Source organism: Centroberyx affinis, unplaced genomic scaffold (assembly GCF_046629955.1).
Source record: "Centroberyx affinis isolate AG114_WGS23_722 - 3 ecotype Tasmania unplaced genomic scaffold, CSIRO-AGI_Caff_v1 ptg003431l_1, whole genome shotgun sequence".
NCBI lineage: Eukaryota > Metazoa > Chordata > Actinopteri > Beryciformes > Berycidae > Centroberyx > Centroberyx affinis.
Genome location: NW_027281404.1, coordinates 37,501 through 59,504, shown reverse-complemented (window position 1 = coordinate 59,504; position 22,004 = coordinate 37,501). Strand labels below are relative to the sequence as shown.

General features: G+C 43.2%; 2 protein-coding genes across 2 annotated transcripts in view; both read left to right on the top strand.

Moving 5' to 3' along the window:
* Positions 1-2,923: 2,923 nt before the first annotated feature.
* LOC139661012 (olfactory receptor 52L1-like) lies at positions 2,924-12,909 on the top strand. Its single transcript, XM_071539323.1, has 5 exons — positions 2,924-3,171; positions 4,647-4,704; positions 8,179-8,552; positions 9,473-9,601; positions 12,756-12,909. The coding sequence occupies exons 1-5, from the start codon at positions 2,924-2,926 to the stop codon at positions 12,907-12,909; spliced, it is 963 nt and encodes a 320-aa protein (XP_071395424.1).
* A 4,935-nt stretch (positions 12,910-17,844) lies between these two features.
* Positions 17,845-22,004, top strand: part of LOC139661014 (solute carrier organic anion transporter family member 2B1-like) — a 38,807-nt gene continuing 34,647 nt past the window's right edge. The window contains exon 1 of the mRNA XM_071539324.1: positions 17,845-17,964. The gene's annotated coding sequence lies outside the window, so the exon portion shown is untranslated. The remainder of the gene's footprint in view (positions 17,965-22,004) is intronic.

Genomic DNA, 22,004 nt, shown 5'->3' with positions numbered 1-22,004 from the left:
CAGGCTCCCAGTGACCAACAGGTAATAGAATTGGAGGTGCAGTGGTGCATTGTGGGTCCAGGGAGAGAGACTCCGGCCTGCAGACTGGCCTCCTGTCTTTCCTTCCCAGTTCACCCAGCTCATCTTTCTGTTCCCTTGGTCCATCTCATTACCTGCCTTTCACTGGACCTGTGTGTGTGTGTGTGTGTGTTTGTGTGTGTGTGTGTGTGTTTGTGTGATACATAATGATGATACCAACATCTGCTATGCCATTGCTATATCAGTACAGTTCTACATGCCACCAAAGAGCAGTTCGGATTTTTTCATAATCACTTTTTTGGTAATATTTGGAACTATTTTTAAACATCTTTTAGTTTTTTCAAGCACTATTTACAGATTTTTTGATATTTAGAGATTCTGTTGCTATATAGGTTAAAGTATATTGTAAAATCCCCAGTCAAAGCCTTGCAGTGGCTGTGAGGTTGAAGTGAGCCGAGTCCCTCCAGATCCCAGGAGCTTCATTAGCGTCTTCTGTAATCAGTGTTATCCTCCGGCTCTGATAAACATCCATTACTGGGCCGTTCTCCGGCTCCCACGGGACTAATTACATCAGAAACTGTTAATAAGTGTTTTGTTAAAGACCGGCTCACAGCGGACCTCGTTTGACGGTTTGTTTCCCCAGCTGAGCGTCAGAAACAGCCTCCATATCAGCATCATTACTGGCTGTTAGCTGCCTTCAGGGCCATGATGTTGTAATGGCTGCTGATCAAACAGCTGCCACTAGGGGGCAGTGTATTCCCTTGAGCTCTCAACATGTAACAAACGTTAATAATAACAAAGGTTAATAATAATTTGAAGTTTGTTTGAACAAATATCATAAACTTCAACAAAAAATTGTTGTGGAAAGTGAAACAAACTGGCTCTGTGGCTGATTTGTGCAAAGTTAACATAGATAGTGTTAGTAAGTTAGTAAGATGCCTTTTTTTGTTTGTTTTCGGGAGGGTTTTTCCAAAAGCAGAAATCTCAGCATACTACGTCTCAAATGTCAAATAACAGAGTTGGACCAAATTCATCATATTCAAAATATTTTAAATTTTAACACCTGGACGTTTTTTGATGTGATAAGTAAGGGAATACAATAAAGGAGAGTGTACTCCTTAAATACTGACTGGAAATAAGCAGAGTGAAACTACCTGCATACATACATAAAACAAGTAGGCTATGCATGATGTGATGGTAAAGTTAATGAATCATGGTAAACAGCATGATACTAGACACACGTCAGCCTTTGGGCTTCAGTATGGTTTGAATGAGTGTTGCCATCTCAAACTTATCTGCACAGCTCAGAGTTTTAGTTCTCCAAACATTTCTGCAGGCAGAAATAATCTCTTTGGTCGAGTTAAACCTCAGTGGGCGCAGCCAAAGAACCACTGTATTTTGGAGCGCAAGTTAGCTAAACCAACTTGCGCGTCAAAGAAGGAACTCTGGTCAAAATAAAAATATAAATAGCAATGTGTTCTTTTTTCCATTCCTTCATCATTTATGTTGTAAGGTCAGCAGCTAGCTAACTAGCTTACCTAGATATCTATAGGCTAGTGTAGCTAATTTGAATTTGGAAGGTCAGCTAGGCTAACTAGCTAACCTAGATAACGAAGTATGGCTGGATTGGCTAGATTGTACTTTTTCAGTTAGTAGCATTCGGCTTCATAATATTAGCTTCTTGTTGCCAGATGATGTCACTCTCATAACAATATCAAGTACATTATTAACAGTATCTGATGAATCAGTTCTTACCTGGCCAAACTGAAGAAAAGGAATTAAAACAATGTACAATGTATTTTGTCTTTTTCTACTTGTGTATTTGTATATTTGTATTTGTATATTGTCACTTGTAATGTTTCTGTTTTTGTTACCTGCCTAGGGACTACGGATGTAAATTAGCATTTTTGCCAACTCCGGCATGTTTACATCTTGTATTTTTATACTGATGTTTATTAACGTGCTCTGTCCCTATCAAATAAATAAAATAAATAAAATAAAATCTCCAAACATGCTCAATGTGAAAGCACACTGAGACTTTCCTGGTTCATATATAGTCCTTTGTCCCGGTGTGGCTCCTGAAGTGCGAACACTGCTGGGTCGATCCGCAACTAGAACCGGTCAGTTCAAGTTTTACAATGAGACTGGCCAACATAATGTAATGACGAGTTGACAAGTGTAGCCTTAGATTCAGAATTAACTGCAAAGTATTAATTTCCCCTAATTGGAAATTGTTACCCAAGTAAAATAAGTAAAGTACATAAAAACTTTACTTAAGTACAGATCTTAAGTAAAAGTTCTTAGATACATTCAACAACTTGGTCCCACATAAATTATATTGCTGACCAGTGTTTTTTTCTTGATTATAGATAATATACATTAAGCATGTGTATTTGCACGTGCCTCTGACTCCCATAGCTCACTGCTGACAGAGTCACAGCTGTCAATCAAAAGGCCCCGAGGTGCAGTGAGGTCATCAAGGATTACTGCTGCCACAGAGGATATCCAGCACGTTCAGTACAGGAACCACACAGTATATACAGGCTCAACACGAGCGATCGGAGACACGAGGCAGAAGGCAGCAGTGACGAGTGTAAAGACGCATGCGGCTGTCAGAGAAGAAGAGACTCGGTCCAGCTCATGAGCCGCAGCGTCTTCATCAGGCGAACTCAAACAGACGAAGAGAAACTGTCCAAGTGAAATAACTTGAAAACATGGCAGCAAAGACAGCAGATGATGCTGCGTTCGAGACTGCATCTGTACAAGATTGTGTTTGGTTGTGTGTGTTGGCAGTTTGATAATGAACTATTTGATGTTTTTGATGTGAATGTGACCGTGGGAAGACGAGCTGCTGCTGCCGCGTCAGCCAATCAGGAGCCTGACTGAGCTCAGACCGGCGAGAGCGATGTCCAGCTACTCCAATGAGTCTCAGACTCTGACCATGGAGTCTCTGGACATCCCGCCCAGCCTGGCCTACTCTGCCTCCTTAGTGGGCAGCCTGACCTACTGCCTCATCATCACCTGCAACCTGACCGTCCTATTGGCCATCGCCCTGGACAGACACCTGCACAAGCCGATGTACGTGCTGCTGATCAACCTGCCCATCAACGACATGATGGGAGCCACTGCCATATTCCCACAACTCATTCACAGGTGGGTTACGCTTTGTCACTGTGCATACTGTTTTAATAATAATGATAAACTTTATTTGTATATCGCCTTTATTAACAATGTTACAAAGTGCTTCACAAAGCAAGTGCAAAATAGAACAGTAGGACAGAATAAAATAACACAAAATGTATCAGAGAACATATTAAAAAAGTAAAATATAAGGAAGAGATATAAAAGAGGACATAAAATCAACAGTAAAACCAAATCATGACGTCAAGCTTTGACAAAGGATTTTTTTTATACAAGAAGGTTTTAAGAAGGGATTTAAAGAAATGACTTGTCTAAGCTCATCTGGCAGGTTTTGTGGAGGACAAATCTGATCATTTCATTGAGATTGGTTAAACTGACCCTAACCCTAACCCTAACCCTAACCCTAATCCAACCAGAAGTCAAACCTCCTCCAACTCTGAACAAAGCTGCAGCCTCCATAACAGTTTCTGATTGTTTATCGTTTGATTTTCTTACAAAAAGTATGTGAATGCAACCCTGTTTAGCAAACGTCTTGGAAGTCCCAGCTGTCGGATTTTCCCAGCAGCACACGAACGCAGCATAACAGTGACGGCTGTAAAAGGATAATCGTCTAAGAGTAGAAATCCCAGATAAAGATCTTCACCAAAATCTAATCAACTGATCCGTGGGCCGAGAGATTTCAGACTAATCCATTTGTTAATTTGTGAGATAAAAAAAACAGACAGACAGTCAGAGGTGAAAACAACCATCTACACTGAAGACAAAACACTGAGTTAATTTGAATCCAATAAAACCTGTTTCAAGAATATATTCCAAATCATAAAGTAGAACAACACACATTTGTTTGGTTTAATGTCAACTGGACTGAAACAGATGAACTGAATTAAAATGTTTTTGACTGTTATTGGATTAATGAAGCCAGATAATGTTAAGTTAAATATTTTTAGTTTGATGGAAATGTATCATTTTGATGCTAATGAAACTTAACTTTGACTTGAGCCAATTTCATAAATGACAGCACTTCATCTAAGAATTGCTTAATCCAATTTGATGGAAATTTCTCATACAAATTAAATGCATTAACCTTCCAAAGTAGATGATATTCATGCTTGGATCAGCAACACCAGGATTTCACTTTTCTTTGTTTTTAAAAGACAATCTGCAGAATATTCAGAGTTCAGTAGAGGAAAGTCAAAGAACAAAGATTTCCTCTGGTGATTAGATTTACTTTTTTACTTTAGACTTTTTGTGCCTCAGACTTCATGTGGGGATAAATGTGATTGAGTTGAGAATGCTATGCGTTAACTGAAACTTCCTGCCAAGGGAAAGCTGGCTGGAAAACCTCTAGACCGGCTTCTATCTAATCATCTTGCTGTTTGCCCACCTCCTTTACTCTTGTATGTTGTTTTCACGTTCTCTCTTTTATCCAACTCCTTTCTTTCTTTCATTTCTCTGATATCTCTTCCATCTGTGTCTCTTCTCTCCAGCATCCTGAGTCAGAACTCCAGTATCTCCTACCTGGCCTGTTACCTGCAGGCTCTGCTGGTAAGATCACACCAAATATCTTTCATCATCTGTATTCTTTCAGATTTTTCACATTTTAGACACTTGAAAACAACCACTGAACTGAAATGACCCACATTACGCACAAACTGCATATACTGTAAAAGCGGGTTAGTCCATGTGCCATGTGTGATTTATTGCTTATTGGAGTAATTGTGGACCAGTGTGGATACAGTGGTTTTTGGCCTTTTTATTTTTTATACGCTACAAAACATAGAAGAGAAATTTATATAAAAATACACAGCTGTCTCACTCTTAGGTACTAGACTGTGAACTGTGACTATAATCCACATTGCATGAGTTTCGGATTATAAAGTTTCATCTGACTTTTTTTTTTGTCAAAATTGAGTTCATGATGAATGTTATTCTTTATGCTTGTGTGGTGTCTTTTAATAACTTTCTATTTAAAAGTATTTAAAAAGAGAAAGTACATGACAGTTTTACTGAGACATCAAATCTTTGATGTTCAGTTTCTCAGATCTTGTTACGTCCTGAAAACCACGGCTCGCTCGATAAGACAAGATAAGATAAGACAAGATAAGATAAGATAAGCAGAGATAAAATAAGATGAGATGAGATAAGATACGATAGCACTTGTAATGTACATAATATACAATAATAGAGACAGTGCAGATAAATGCAGATAAATGCAAATAATAAATGCAGAGGACACAAAATATGACCCAAGCTTTAAAATGAGCATAATTAGTAGTAGTAATTTATTTCGGTCCTTTTTAACAATTTTCCAAAATGTATGTACATAGAAATAAATAAATAACAATAAGACATTAAATGAAATGGGAAAACAAAAAAATTGACCGTAAAGGTGTAGGCTGAAGCTTTAGCTTAATATGCCTTCCCTTTTTACGTGACATTCTAAGACAAAACAGAAGCAAAAACAAAAACATAAACAAACAAAAACAAAAACAAAAAAGTTCCAAACATTTCATACACAATAATGATCATACCTCAGTTTTATATTTATTTACCACCTTATTCAATTTGCAAATTGAACTACACATTTTTAATTCGTTGTCACAACTATTCCACAAGTTTACCCCTCTGACAGATATACATCTATTTTTTATATTTGTCCTTACCCTTGTTTTTTTAAACATACCTAGTCCCCTAAGTTCATACTGGCTCTCTCTAGTTTCAAACAACCTCTGAATACAGTTAGGAAGTAAATTATTTTGTGCTTTGTACATTATCTGTGCAGTTTTAAGATCAACTAGATCACAAAATTGTAATTAACATAACATAAATAACCAATGAAAATCATGAAAGTATTGAAAGTAAAATACAGCTAGAGTCTGGAGTTCAAGTTTATTCATCACAGTCTGTCTCAAAGGAATGAGCCTCCATCCAACTGATCAATCACAGAACACTATGATGTAATAATGATGTAAGACACACAGCAAAACAAAACAAAAACAAAATGTTGGGTGGGCTGAGCGGGCGAAAGGAGGCGGGACAAACTGTTACAAGAACATAGAATAGAATAGAATAGAAAGCCTTTATTATCATTGTACAGAATACAACGAAATTAGGAACGCTGCTCCTGATCAATGCAATTAAAAGACACAGAGAAACAAAACAGAAACAAAACAAAACAACCTGAGCAAACAAACATCCACAGCCAACAACACAGGTTCTAAAGTAAAATAAATAAATACAATGTAATTTTGCACTACAATAAGTGTACTTATTGCACTAGAATAAATGTAATTATTGCACTAGTATGAATGTAATTATTGCACTATATCCAGTAGGTTGCCCTACAAAGGCAGTCATCATATTGCATGTGCGGGGTCATTCAATGCTTGTTGGAGTTAAGTGTGCTTATGGCCCAGGGAAAGAAATATGGACAACAACAATGACATGAGAAAAACAGAAAAACTCTCCTTTAATCTACCAAAACCAGACTAAACACAGCTAACAAACAAAGCTGTGAAGACTGGAGCACCGGAACTCTTTCCCCAAGAGAAAGAGAGAAACAGCTATAAGCCGTCCGGTCCGTCTCTCCAAACACTTAGAAGAGAACATTGTTATTATACTGTAGAATTAGAATAGAATAAATAGAAAGAAAGCGAGGCGCAGACCTGAAGCTTTTACAATACTTCCACTTAGAAAATTAAAGAAAATTAAACTAAGAAAATGAACTAAAGAAAATTCAAGTTGCACGCTCTTTTCTTTTCTTTTCTTTTCATTTTGTGCTTTTATTCATCCCACCAGACGTTTTTGGCTCCATGGCCTTCATCAGGGTGAAACAGAGGAAATGGAGTTACAAAGGACACAAAGTATAAATACAGTATTCTGTGTTATACCATTTGTCATAATTCTTTCATCACAGCTTGTCAAGAAACCAACTGGGGGAAAAAAAAAAAAAACAGCAGTGACTCCATTTCCTCTGTTTCAGCCTGACGGAGGCCATGCGGCCGTAAACGTCTGGTGGGATAAATAAAGCAGAAAAAGAAAAGAAAAGAGAAGAACGTGCCACTTGAATGTGTGTTTGGAGAGACGGACGGCTTGTTTTTGTTTTGGAGTCGTTTTCTTTTCCCTCTTTTTCTGGGGGGAAAGAGGCTCGTTGGTCCTTTATATATCAAGTGGAAGTATTCTAAAAGCTTCATGTCTGCACCTCGCTCAGTGGGTCTTCTGCTGACACCAGTCATCCCACTGCTATGACTGGAGAGAGGTTTATGTGTTTGTGTGTCCCACCATGGAGGAGAGGAGAGGAGAGGAGGAGAGAGGAGAGGAGAGGAGAGGAGAGGAGAGGAGGAGAGAAGGGGAGGAGAGGAAGAGAGGAGGAGAGGAGAGGAGAGGAGAGGAGAGGAGAGGAGAGGAGACAAGGAAAGGAGAGGAGAGGAGGAGAGGAGAGGAGAGGAGACAAGGAGAGGAGAGAGGAGAGGAGAGGAGACAAGGAGAGGAGAGGAGAGAGGAGAGGAGGAGAGGAGAGGAGACAAGGAGAGGGGGAGAGGAGACAAGGAGAGGAGGAGAGGAGACAAGGAGAGGAGACAAGGAGAGGAGAGGAGAGGAGAGGAGAGGAGAGGAGGAGAGAGGAGAGGAGACGAGAGGAGACGAGGAGAGGAGAGGAGACAAGGAGAGGAGAGGAGAGGAGACAAGGAGAGGACAGGAGAGGAGAGGAGGAGAGGAGGAGAGGAGAGGAGAGGAGAGAGGAGAAGAGGAGAGAGGAGAGGAGAGGAGGAGAGGAGACAAGGAGAGGAGAGGAGGAGAGGAGAGAGGAGAGGAGACAAGGAGGAGAGGAGAGGAGAGGAAAGGAGGAGAGGAGACAAGGAGAGGAGAGGAGAGGAGAGGAGAGATGAGAGGAGACAAGGAGAGGAGAGGAGGAGATGAGAGGAGAGGAGACAAGGAGAGGAGGAGAGCAGGGGAGAGGAGGGGGAGGAGGTTATAAATTCTAGTCTTTATGATTATCCTTCCCCCCTCTTGGTGCTGCAGGTGCACCTGTACTGCGGAGGCTCTCTGGTCATCCTGACTGTCATGGCGTTCGACCGCTACCTGGCGATCTGCCGCCCCCTGCGGTACCACGCCCTGATGACCGCCGCCAACCTGCGGCGGCTGGTGGCGGCGGTGTGGCTGACGGACCTGCTGACGGTCGGGACGCTCTTCCTCATGCTGACGCGCTTCAGGCTGTGCCGCCGCCGCCTGGCCGACCTCTACTGCAACAACCCGTCCCTGATGAAGCTGTCCTGCGGCGACACCTCGGCCAACAACGCGTTCGGCCTGGTGATCACCGTGCTGCTGCAGGGCCTGTCGGCGCTCGGCGTGCTCTTCACCTACGGACACATCCTGCTCACCTGCCTGGTGCACAGGTGAGGCAGAGGAGGCAGGTGAGGCAGAGGAGGCAGAGGAGGCAGAGGCAGAGGCAGAGGCAGAGGCAGAGGCAGAGGCAGAGGAGGCGGAGGCAGAGGCAGAGGCAGAGGAGGCAGAGGCAGAGGAGGAAGAGGCAGAGGCAGAGGCAGAGGCAGAGGAGGCGGAGGCAGAGGCAGAGGCAGAGGAGGCAGAGGCAGAGGAGGCAGAGGCAGAGGCAGAGGCAGAGGCAGAGGAGGCGGAGGCAGAGGAGGCAGAGGCAGAGGAAGAGGCAGAGCCAGAGGAGGCAGAGGCAGAGGCAGAGGAGGCAGAGGCAGAGGAAGAGGAAGAAGCAGAGGCAGAAGAAGAGGCAGAGCCAGAGGAGGCAGAGGCAGAGGAGGCAGAGGAGGCAGAGGAGGCAGAGGAGGCAGAGGAGGCAGAGGAGGCAGAGGAGGCAGAGGCAGAGGAAGAGGAAGAGGCAGAGGCAGAAGAAGAGGCAGAGCCAGAGGAGGCAGAGGCAGAGGCAGAGGAGGCAGAGGAGGCAGAGGAGGCAGAGGCGGCAGAGGCAGAGGAGGCAGAGGAGGCAGAGGCAGAGGAGGCAGAGGAGGCAGAGGCAGGCTGGCACACACTGCACACAAGACACAAATGAAGCATCAAGTGGAGACAGCTCAGGAATCTGATTACTTTGTTACTCTTGGATTACTTTGTCTCCTCTCCTCTCTTCCCCTCTCTCCTCCTCCTCCTCTCCTCCTTCTCTCCTCTCCTCCTCCTCCTCCTCTTCCTTCTCATCCCCTCTCCTCTCATCTCCTCTCCTCTCCTCTCCTCTCCTCTTCCTCCTCTCCTCCTCCTCTCCTCCTCCTCCTCCTCTCCTCTTCCTTCTCTCCTCTCCTCCTCCTCCTCCTCTTCCTTCTCCTCTCCTCTCCTCCTCCTCCTCCTCCTCCAGGCAGGCGGATGCTCGGTCCAAGGCCCTGCGTACCTGTGGAACTCACCTGGTTGTGTTTGTGGTGTTTGAACTCACCACTCTGTTCTCCGTTCTCTCCCATCGCCTCTCCGTGTCGCCCTTCCTGCGCAGGTCAGACTCCAGACAGGAAGAAGCACATTTCAGATCTACAGACAGAGCCGCTCTGGATCTGATCTCATTGGTCGAGTTAAACCTCAGTGGGCGGAGCCAAAGACCCAGAATCTGGCTAAGTAACGTTAGACTGAAGCCCGGTGAAAAAGACGAGGAGTCACCCTGCCACCCTGTCGTGTCGGGTCGTGCTTTTCTCGAGAATAGAGAGCCTAAGCCCCTCCCCTTCCTCTGTCCCCCATGGGACCTTATTTCGGAAAAAAATCTGTACGGTAGTCTACGGTTAGAGACAAATAATTGTTTGATCCCGTTTGAATTGTGCCATGAATTACACATATGATGTTTTGTCAATTTAAAAGATAATGTTGCAAGTCAAGAAAGTCTCAGTTCGTGGTAAAACTGTTGAAGTATCAGACTGTGAAAATACATAATCAGAAAGACGACACACCCAAAAGTGGCGTAAGTGACATCATAACTTTCTCTCTCCACAAGCTGCCCAGAGCCTGAAGCTCAGTCCCTCTCAGACAGCAGGAGTATTAAACACAACCTGGAAGGTAGACAGGAAGAACGGATTTAAACTGCTTCAGGATAGTTTCAGTACAGTGGGGGCTAACGTTAACGCCATGCTGTGTGTTTCCTATGTTTCCTTCATGTTGGTGTCGGTGAGACAGAGATGTAGTTCACTGAGCCTGAAACATTAAACTAAACCTTACTTTACTGTTTTACCACAAACTGACACTTTCTTCACTTGCAAAATTATCTTTTAAATTGACAAAACATCATATGTGTAATTCATGGCACAATTCAAACAGGATCAAACAATTATTTGTCTCTCGCCGTTGACTACCGTACAGATTTTTTCCGAAATAAGGTCCCATGGGGGACAGAGGAAGGGGAGGGGCTTAGGCTCTCTATACGTCACAATTCGCCCATCTGAGTAGTTTGCGTTCTCGTCTTTTATGGTCGGAAAACTGAAGAACGTTTCCTCAACTGTTTCCACACATTGCCAGCATTCTGGGCTAACGTTAGCAAGCGAGCTAGCGATAGCCTAGCTAGCAAGCATGTTCGGCTATTTGAGTGGATTATGAATGTAAACACCACAGGAAATTGAATGCTGTCGCACTATAGTTATCAAGGAATATGTCTGTTAAATTTGTACTTGTGGTTCATTTTCAGCTTTATTGTATGAAATTTCTTCAGTTCACGTACGACTCTGCGCTCTTCAGCCATGTTGGAAAGAGCGATGACATCACAACTCGGCCGATTCGAGCTGTAGCTACAATCCTGATTTCTCTGACTTCATCCGACAGAGTCAGGTGTTCATGTGGCACTTCCTGGTCGGACTGTAAATCCGACCACTTGCATGCAGGGTTGGAGACACTCTTGCCAACTTGGTGACTTTGTGACTAGATGTCGCGATGTTTCAGACGCCACGGGGGACTTCAACTCTCAAAAGTGACTAGCATCAAATCTAGCTACTTTTCCGGACCATGGCATTTGGCAACAAATTAGTACGGTTGATGCCGATGTACGTAAATTTGCTTGACTAATCCAAAGAAGTCTGATGATCTCTTTGGCATTTCCAGCGTGCCAGTTAGCTAACTTGCACTCCAAAATACTGTGGTACTTTGGCTCCGCCCACTGAGGTTTAACTCAACCAATGAGATATTTCTGCCTCTGAGAAATGTTTGTAGAACTAAAGCTCCAAGCTGCTTAAAACTACATCAGGCACCACAGCGGCTCAGGATCTGACAAAACCAGGGTTTGGTTCCCAGCTTTTCTGTGTTTGTTTTGCATGCTCCTGGGTTTCCTTCAACACTCTAACACTGTCTGTCTGTCTGTCTGTCTCTCTGTCTGTCTGTCTGTCTGTCTGTCTGTCTCTCTGTCTGTCTGTCTGTCTCTCTGTCTGTCTGTGTGTCTGTCTGTCTGTCTGTCTGTCTGTCTGTCTGTCTGTCTGTCTGTCTGTCTGTCTCTCTGTCTGTCTGTCTGTCTCTCTGTCTGTCTGTCTGTCTCTCTGTCTGTCTGTGTGTCTGTCTGTCTGTCTGTCTGTCTGTCTCTCTGTCTGTCTGTCTGTCTGTCTGTCTCTCTGTCTGTCTGTCTGTCTCTCTGTCTGTCTGTGTGTCTGTCTGTCTGTCTGTCTGTCTGTCTCTCTGTCTGTCTGTCTGTCTGTCTGTCTGTCTCTCTGTCTGCCTGTCTGCCTGCCTCTCTGCCTGTCTGTCTGTCTGTCTGTCTCTCTGTCTGTCTGTCTGTCTGTCTGTCTGTCTGTGTTAGACCAGACCGGCCTGTCTCCCCACCTGTCACAGAAGCAGGTAACAGAAAATGAATGAATGAAGAAACTCAAGCTCCCTCGCTTGCTTCAGTGTTTTGCTCAAGGAGACTTAGACAAGTGTGGACAAACTGGTTGTTGTGCAAACCCGAAACCTGTAATCTTGTGATTGTGGGATAGTCTCCCTAGGCGCCTAGATTAGCCAAACCTTGAATCATCCCCGTGGGAAAACTGGGTCACTGCTGAACACAATATACCGTATTTCCTCTAATAGTGGCCGGTAGTCAGTTAAAAGCCGGGTCTCTGATAATGTCCGGGGCTGTGGTCGACACGAACAAATAAAGGCCGGCCCCAAATACAGGCCGTGGATACCGGTAAACTCCTGCTGCCTGTTATATAATGTAACTGTAGTTTGTAGTAACGTACAAGTGCCACAAGATGGCAGTGTGCCACAAGACGGCTCGGCCGGCGGAAGTTTCCGGGTGCGTGCTGTCGTCGATTACCGTAATTATCGGTAATGCGTCGCGGTAACAAAAAAACGGATACCTAACGAACCTCAACAGAAGCAGATCAGAAAACAAGGAGGCTTCGTACTAAAATATGAGCAAATATACTTATCAAACAGAGGGAATTAGAAATAAAGGCCTGTCTCTAATATAAGCCTGCTTCCAATAAAGGCCCTCTGCAGCTGAGGGAAATAAAGGCCCGGGCCAATATTAGAGGAAACACGGTATGTAAGAAAAGAACAAATAGATTAGATAGAGGAAAATACAACAAGCAGCTTAAATCCTTTTCTTAAATTAATATCTAACTCTGCAAACAGCAGAGAATAAACTAAACTTTCTGTTGTGAACACTTTGGTCCAAACTGCGGTCTGTGGCTCTGCTGCAGGTCGGTCGGCGTTTCCATCCTGGTCTTCCCGCCCATCCTGAACCCGCTCATCTACGGCATCAACACCAAGGAGATCCGCAGCAAAGTCCTGCAGGTCTTCAGCAGGAAGAAGAAGAAGAAGAAGAAAAACAACAAGATCTCCAGTCAGAGCTGACAGCTGCAGAACATGGAGGTTTCTTCAGATATATGGAGACATATATGGAGACAGGAGGAGGAGGAGGAGGAGGAGGAGGAGGAGGAGGAGGAGCGTTCTGGTGGCTCAGCTGGATACTGTGCATGTCATGTACTTTAAAATTCAAGGGTTTGAATCTGATGCACAGCCTTTGTTGCCTGTCAGTCTCTCCTATTGTTCCTGTCACACTCCACTGTACTGTCTTTGATTGATTTATTGATTTATTTATTGGGTGTAAAAAGGTACATTTTTCAACCGAGAAACCGCTGTTTCATGTCACGATGCCAGACCAGAATCAGTCAACTGGTGGAGTGGGCGGAGTCAAAGGTCTGGACCCAGGCATCAGTAAACCCTCTGACGTCCCTGTGAGGAAAGTGGATTCACTCGGCTTTATCTTAGTAACAAGACAAGGCTCCTGTCTGTTTGAATGGAGAGTCTGTATCTAAAGTTCTGACAGACATACAATCATTTGCATTTCATATTTACAGAAACTGTTAACAACACAGAGTGTTAAAATGTGTTTCAAAGGACACTGTTGTCACAGAAAGTCATTTTTCCTTTTACTGATGCTGAACGCAGCTCCATCCACCACCAAATCTGGTTTACAGATTCCCATCATGCATGTGTCACTGTATCACCTGTCAACAGTGATGTCATCATGTAGGCCGCTGATAGTTACATATCTGAAAATATCATGTTATTAAATTATTTCAAATGAATTAATAAAACGGTTGATGTTGCCCCAGACTTGTGTGAGTTGACGTAAATAACAAAGTTCTGCTGTTGTGTAAAGGGAGGACTGCTTGGTGCTAACTTGTTGAAACTAATAAATAGACTAAAAAGTTAATGAAAAGTTTTATGAGTTATGAGTCACTCAACTTGTGTGTTGTAGGCACCAGTGATACATGTTCTAAAAAGCATTCTGTCTGTTTAGAAACGTAAGAATGTAATAACCAGTCTGATCTACATGTGTTCGTCATTAAAGTCTCGTGTTTATTTGTCCCGTCCGGCACCCGGGAAACGAGTCAGAGCCAAACAGTCACTCTGCTTTCTGTGTCATGACTCTGTTTTAATGCTACTGTATACACACACACACACACACACACACATACACACACACACACACACACACACACACACACAGTATTCTAAGACTCATCATTACAGAAAACAAGGCATGAGTCAGTCAGTGAACTCATCACCACTTTACCACAGCAGCACCACATGGGAAGCTGTGGTGAAACAGAGGCAGATGAGGAGGATTCGACAATTTTGCAAAAAAAAAAAAAAAAAAAAAAAAGTTTATATTGCTTGATATTTAAAAAACACTGATAATCACCATTACCTACTGGAATATATTGAAACTGTGTTTTTAACATGTTTTGTATTAATACTTAAGTGGGTCATTTTTTCACTGTTCACTGTTTTCACCTCTGTGTGTCTGTCTGTCTGGTGGGAAAGTCTGACATCCACGACTTCCAAGTCAGCTCCTAAACAGCTTTGCATTGTGGGATATTCTGTGGGAAAATCAAACATAAACTGTAACAGCTGCAGCTTTGAAGCTGGAGACTTCAGCGTTGGAGGTTTGTGTTCCTTCAACTCTATGTTCCTCCTCTGTACAGTAAAAGGCTCAAGATACTAAATAAGTTCAACCACACTGAGTTTTAATTCAGTTCAATTCAATTCACTTTACTGTCATTATACCAGTCCAGTATAATAAGAAGTCTTGTTCGCCAGTCTCTCTGGTGCAACATAAAAACATAAAAACATAGTGCAGACACTGACACAGTAAGAGACACACTTTCAAGACTTATTTTTAGACATAAAATACAAAATCAAAATAAGTAAATAAGAATAAGAATAGAAAATAATTAGAATTAAAGTCATTTATAAAGAGTGCAAGTATTGTCATGCCATCAATCATTTTGTCAGAGCGGGTGTCACACTTTCATATGGGGGATTTCTCATTTTGATTTGCTGACATAAAAGTTAAAATCATGATCCAAACTAGACAAACTATCGAAGTTGTAATAGCCACATACAAAAAGTATTGAGATACATGCCTGGTGTGAGTGCATGTGTCTGTGTTTATATCCGTGTATGTGTGTGTGTGAAGCTGCTCATGGTCATGTGATAAACTTAGATCTACAAAACCTAGAGATGTTCAATTAGATTTAGAATCAGATAGAATGAGATGAGATGAAACTGTATTGATCTCAGTGGGGAAGCTGGGCCGCCGCTGCAGCAGATAGTGATAAACTGCAGGGAAGAAAAGGTAGAATATGCAGAAAAATAGAATATAAACATAAAAGTAACACAAAGAGACACGTAAAACAATAAAAGATATAAACTAACGTGGGGTTTGTATAAATGCATGATTCAATAGTCAGCTGCATAATGCATTTATTATATTGTAAATGTAGACTGTGTGAGAGAGAAGTGAGGAGTATGGAAGAGTATTGATTAGCTTTTCCTTTCCTTTGTCTCCATCTGCTGGAGGCTAAGTGTTACTGCAATTACTACCTCCTTTCCTCCTCTACCTCCTCCTTTCCTCCTCTACCTCCTCCTTTCCTCCTCTACCTCCTCCTATCCTCCACTATGTCCTTCTTTCCTCCACTACGTCTCTTTCCTCCACTACGTCCTTCTTTCCTTCACTACCTCCTCCTTTCCTCCACTCTGTCCTTCTTTCCTCCACTACGTCCTTCTTTCCTTCACTACCTCCTCCTTTCCTCCACTATCTCCTTTCCTTCACTACATCCTTCTTTCCTTCACTACCTCCTCCTTTCCTCCACTACCTCCTCCTTTCCTCCACTACATCCTTCTTTCCTTCACTACCTCCTCCTTTCCTCCACTATCTCCTTTCCTTCACTACTTCCTCCTTCCCTCCTCTACCTCCTTCGTTCCTCCTCTACCTCCTTCGTTCCTCCTCTACCTCCTTCGTTCCTGCTCTACCTCCTTCTTTCTCCTCTACCTCCTTCGTTCCTCCTCTACCTCCTTCGTTCCTGCTCTACCTCCTTCTTTCCTCATCTACCTCCTTCTTTCCTCCTCTAGCTCCTTCGTTCCTCCTCTACCTCCATCTTTCCTCCTCTAACTCCTTCTTTCCTCCTACCTCCTTCATTCCTCCTCTACCTCCTTCTTTCCTCCTCTACCTCCTTCGTTCCTCCTCTACCTCCTTCTTTGCTCCTCTACCTCCTTGTTCTCCTCTACCTCCTTGGTTCCTGCTCTATCTCCTTCTTTCCTCCTCTACCTCCCTCTTTCCTCCTCTACCTCCTTCTTTCCTCTACCTCCTTCATTCCTCCTCTAACTCCTTCATTCCTCCTCTACTTCCTTCTTTCCTCCTCTAACTCCTTCATTCCTCCTCTACCTCCCTCTTTCCTCCTCTATCTCCTTCCTTCCTCCTCCTTAATAGAATGAAATCAACAGAAACAAAGTGAATGAAATAACTTTCCAGCTTCTCATTGACTGAACGATGCATCAGCTGTTTTTCAAGCTTCTTTTCTGAGATGTTTCTTCCTCTCGTCCTTCAGATAAAAGTTATAGAGAACTGGGAAGCTTTGAACGGCTGGAATCAACTTCTCCACCATGCGGCTGTTGCCGGGCAGAACTGCTGTTCGTAGAATGAAATCACATCAGTAAGGAAACAAGGAATCTGATTGATGAGCGATGAAGGTGGAGGGTTCAGACTCATCAGGTTTCCTGGACGCTCTGAGAGGAATTTGACTTCAGCGACTTATTGATGCTGCTGCTCAGTGTGAAGATCCAACCTGCTGAGATTTAAAGTCCGACTGACTGAAGGAAGTTCTCTGTCTGCGCTCCTCCAACCAGCTGCTTCACATCAGGTTTTACATTTTAGACATTTAGCTGACGCTCTTATCCACAGCGAGTAAAACTTAAAGGTCCCACATCATGTAAAGCAGGACTCCCCTCTTCCTCTGTGATGATAAAGGAGTTGGATGGTCTATCTAAACATGGTGAAAGTATCAAAACTAAATCCACACAATCCATATTAGTGCAGCGAGCCTCTAAACGAGCCGTTTGGACTTCCGTAACTTTGTGACGTCACAAAGGTTCGCTCATTATCATTTTTGTAAGAAATAACAGACTAACAAAGTGTTTTTTTCAAAGCGGTTGAGCGGTTGTCGTTGTTTATTACCGGAGAGTTTTCCCTACCTGTAGCTGCCGGGCCGCGGAGTCTCACGTTTCACTCTGGAAACGGTTAGCCGATCGGAACGGAGGGATCGTTAATATTAATGAGCCTTAAAGACACGGCGACAGAATCAGCCTGTTCTGGAAAATGAACGTGTCAAAATGGATTGAGAGTGTTTTTGGTTCATGACACCACACACACAGCTTTGAATGGACCTCAAGACGTAAAATAAAACTCTGGAAGTGGAGAATATGGAGCTTTAACAATCAACTAATAGCACCAACAGCATCAGAGCCAAACTGTCTCGACAATAGATGTGACAAATATTCCCATTATCCATCTTTATATCCCATAATATCCATCTGTAACAGACAACAGGTTTTTCTTTTCCCCACATGAACATGAACAGAGCTTTCAGAAACTATTCAACCATTGCAGCCTGAATTAAAAACAAATTAAACTGAGATTTTCTTGTCAAAAACCAACACAAAAGGAAAGAAAAAGGAAAATCCTTCTTTAATCTGTTTGTATTCAGGCTGTACCACACACACACACACACACACACACAGAGAAAGAGAGAGAGAGAGGAGAGAGAGAGAGAGAGAGAGAGGTCTGAATACTTCGAGGGATTCTTGCTTTCACTTTTCAACACGAGTGTTCAAATTCCACAACTATAGGCCAACCCCCTTGAAGCGAGAGAGAGAGAGAGAGAGAGAGAGAGAGAGAGAGAGAGAGAGAGAGACAGAGAGAGAGAGAGAGACAGAGAGAGAGAGAGAGAGGGAGGGAGAGAGAGAGCAGCAGTGATCTCAGACTGGAGGGAAGGTGAGCAGAAGGCAGAAGCTGAGCAGCAGAGAGTCGGAGGAAACAGACGGAGCAGCCTCCTGTTCACAGTGAGTGAGACTGAATACTGTTTTCTGCTGGGAGGTTCCAGCTCTTTTCTGCTGTTTTCTGAGTTACTTTTTACAGTTTTGCTGTTTTTACGGTTTTGATGGAACACCATGCAATAACATAATGAGTGAAAGCAAAGGTGTTGATGTCTGCAGGGACGACACCACCAGGAAAAAAGTTTGGACACACACATTTTTCTTTATTTTTACTAGTTTCCAAATTTTAGAATAATAGCAAAGACATAAATAACACAAATAATATTATGCAGTGACCAAATCCAAACTATTTTAGATTTTAGATTCTTTGCCTTGATGGAAAGGCAAAGGCTTTGGAAAGAAATTCATACATAGGATCAACTTCACTATTTATATTTGTCTAAGAAACTCTTTTCAAGCATTTCAGCAGAAGCTAATGGCTTTAAGAAAATGAAACAGAACATTCAGTCAGGAGCCAGACTGGTGACCGGTGGTGTGTGTTGATTCATTGTCTATGGGTCTACTGTGTGTGTCTCCAAGGCAGAGCAAGGCACTAACACTGCCAGGGTTGGGAGTTCAATTCCCTGTGTACCCATTAACGCCATTAAAAAGTATTCAACCCCGTTAACTTTTTAACTGACATCCACCAGCCAATCCCTGACATCTGTGCAGGAAGCTCCGCCTCCACAATTCCCACTTTGTGCATCATGGCTTGGAATGGGATGATATATCAAAATTCAATATATCACAATATGAAATGTGTCAGTCTGTCTGTTGTGTCAGGAACATGAATGGTGATATGAGCTCCATGTTATTCTGCTGTCAGGAACATGAATGGTGATATCAGCTCCATGTTATTCTGCTGTCAGGAACATGAATGGTGATATCAGCTCCATGTTATTCTGCTGTCAGGAACATGAATGGTGATATCAGCTCCATGTTATTCTGCTGTAGTAATCACTAATGAGACTCTTGACCATCACAGTTTCACAAGCTCTCCATCCAAATTATATTATTGTCACTTTGTAACGACATTTTTAAATTGTTGTTTACATTCTAGCAGCCAATGGCATCGCTGGAAAGATCTGAGTCTCAGAAATAAACAGAATTCTGTCAGACTTTAATCAGATCGTATGAGCAGATCGTCACTCTGATTGGTCGATCATAGGTGCGATCAGCTGCTCCAACATCCCGATCATCCGGCTGCATTGCTGTAGTGCCATGTTTGTTTTTACCGGTGATTGTCGCCACATCTCCTTCCTGTTCCTCTCTTTTTCTATGTTTCGTTTTGGTGTGATATAGTTTTTTTTAACACTGCCTCCCTGTGTTCAGGATTTCGGCAACATGCTACACATCAACACAGAAGTATAAAAACTTAAAGCTCCATATCCTCCACTGTCCAGAGTTTTATTTTGTGTCTTTCTGTCCATTCAAAGCTGTGTGTGTGGTGTCATGAACCAAAAACACTCTCAATCCAACCCACTTCTCCGTCAGCCGGCTCTACGTTTTAACCCATCGAAATCGATTTTATTCACTTTATTTATTTACTTATTTATTTTTACACTATTTTATCACAGCTCCATTGGTTTTACGAGATTTCCCAGCTGGGTTTTCATTTTATTGGACTATCTTCTGCCAGCTCGATAGCCAAGCCGCCCCGGCTATTTGCTTGGCTAGGCTCGCCTTTAGCCTGTGGCCAAGCTGAACAAAGTGAACTTCAACTATGCCCTGTGAAGACTGCTTCAGAAAGCAAACAGGAATATTACTAACCTCAAGGAAGACATTCGACGGCTATCTGATGAATTACAGAAGAAAGACTCACTTCTGTCCAGCTTTATGGACGTGGCTTCTGGGCAGTCTAAACAGATTGCTACGCTCAGCTCAGCCGTCCACGACACAGTCCTGTGGGACCCTTCCACCTGTCCACGACCTTCCACCTGTCCACGACCTTCCACCTGTCCACGACCTTCCACCTGTCCACGACCTTCCTCCTGCTCAACACCCAGCCATCAGTCGTCCTGGGCAGAGGTGGTGATCCGCGGCGGAAAGAGAGACCCGGTCAGGGCTGCCCCACCACCTCGCTTAAACCTGTCGAACCGCTATGCGATTCTGTCCGATGAGGCTCCGGTTCACCGGGCTGATGCCGCTGCGGTCACGATCCCACCTGACCCGGACCCGGACCCGGACCCCTCCCTGGCAACGGCACCTGCTGGCACTGCTGCTTCTTCACCACCGGTGGCTAGGATCGGAAGGAAGACTTAATATAGTGAAGCCGTGGATCAGTTCCAGAGGCGTCAACTCTCAGAATCTTTTATCAATTGTCTGCACGTCACTCTCAGATAAGAAGAGATCTTACACTCCCACCTCCGACCTAGCTGTCAGGTTTGGACTTTTGAATGTTAGATCTCTCTCTAACAAGTCTAGAGTTTTTTATGATTACTGAAACTTGGTTGAGTCTAGGTGATTTCACTCCATTGATTGAAGCTACGCCCCCTGGTTTTATTCATTTCCATCAACCCAGGCTATCTGGTCGTGGTGGTGGGGTAGCTGTTATTCACAAAAATCATATAAAATGTTCCCCCATCTGTAATGGCACTTTTCACACTTTTGAATCACTGAGTTTCCTAGTAAATGGTAAGGCTCCCTTGTTATGTGTCCTAGTCTACAGACCCCCTAAACTGAACCAAGATTTCATCCAGGAATTGTCTGACCTTCTGTCTCTCATTGTGCCTAAATACGACAGAATTTTAATACTTGGTGATTTTAACATCCATGTGTGTTGCCCATCACATGCACTTGTCACTGATTTTATGCAGCTTATTGAGTCTTTTAACCTTATTCAATTTGTTACTGAGCCTACTCATGTAAAGGGTCATACTCTTGACCTTGTACTATCATCTGGCTTGCCTCTAAATAATCTTGAGATAAAGGATATGTGTGTGTCTGATGTTCCACTATTTCCATCTACCTCAAAGCCATCCTCTCCCCTCAGCTCTCGCATTTTTAATGCAACCTCTGCAACCAGATTCTCTGAGGCTTTCCTGGCAACTCACAGTGATATATCTGTCATGACTTCCCACAGTCACACTGATGAGCTAGTTACTCACTTTAATCAAACCTGTTTGGCAGTACTGGATTCCATTGCTCCTCTCAAAAACAGGAAGTCAAAACCTCAAGCTCTTCCGTGGCTCAATGATACAACTCGGGCCTCTCTAAGAGAATGTAGAAAAGCTGAGCAAAAATGGAAGGCTAATAAAATACAGATCTTCCATGATATCTTGAGAAATCGAATGCTCACATATCAGAAAATGGTTAAGGATGCAAGAGCTGCTTTTTTCTCAGACCTTATATCTAAAAACTGTCATAACTCTAAGGTTCTGTTCCAAGCCATAGATTCTGTCATTAGCCCCTCCCCCAGCCACAGCCTTGAAGCCTCCCCAGAGAAGTGTGAGGAATTTTTAGTTTTTTTTACTCAGAAGGTTGAAAATATAAGATGTCAGATTTCACCTGCTGACAGGGACTCATCTGTTTTGTTGGAAAATTCAGCTGTTTTAAATTGTTTTCAACCAATTTCTTTATTGTTTTTAAAGGATATTGTCTCCCAAATGAGGTCCTCTACTTGCTGTTCTGATGTTGTTCCAACAAAATTTCTCAAAGATGTCTTTGACACAGTAGGTCCTAGTATTCTGTCTATTGTCAACAGCTCCCTGGCCACAGGAACCTTTCCTTCTAGTTTTAAGCATTCAGTGGTTCAGCCTCTTCTTAAAAAGCCTAACCTTGATGCGTCTGATCCTACCAATTTTATACCCATTTCTAAACTGCCTTTTTTATCAAAAGTTTTAGAAAAAACTGTTTTTATCTTATCTGAACCATAATAATATTTTTGAAAAATTCCAGTCAGGTTTTAGAGCATTACACAGCACAGAAACAGCCCTGGTCAAAGTAGCAAATGACCTCCTTCTCACAGCAGATGCAGGAGAATGCTCAGTCTTAATCCTTCTAGACCTGAGTGCAGCTTTTGACACTGTAGATCATGCTATCTTAATTGAGCACCTTGAACAATGGGT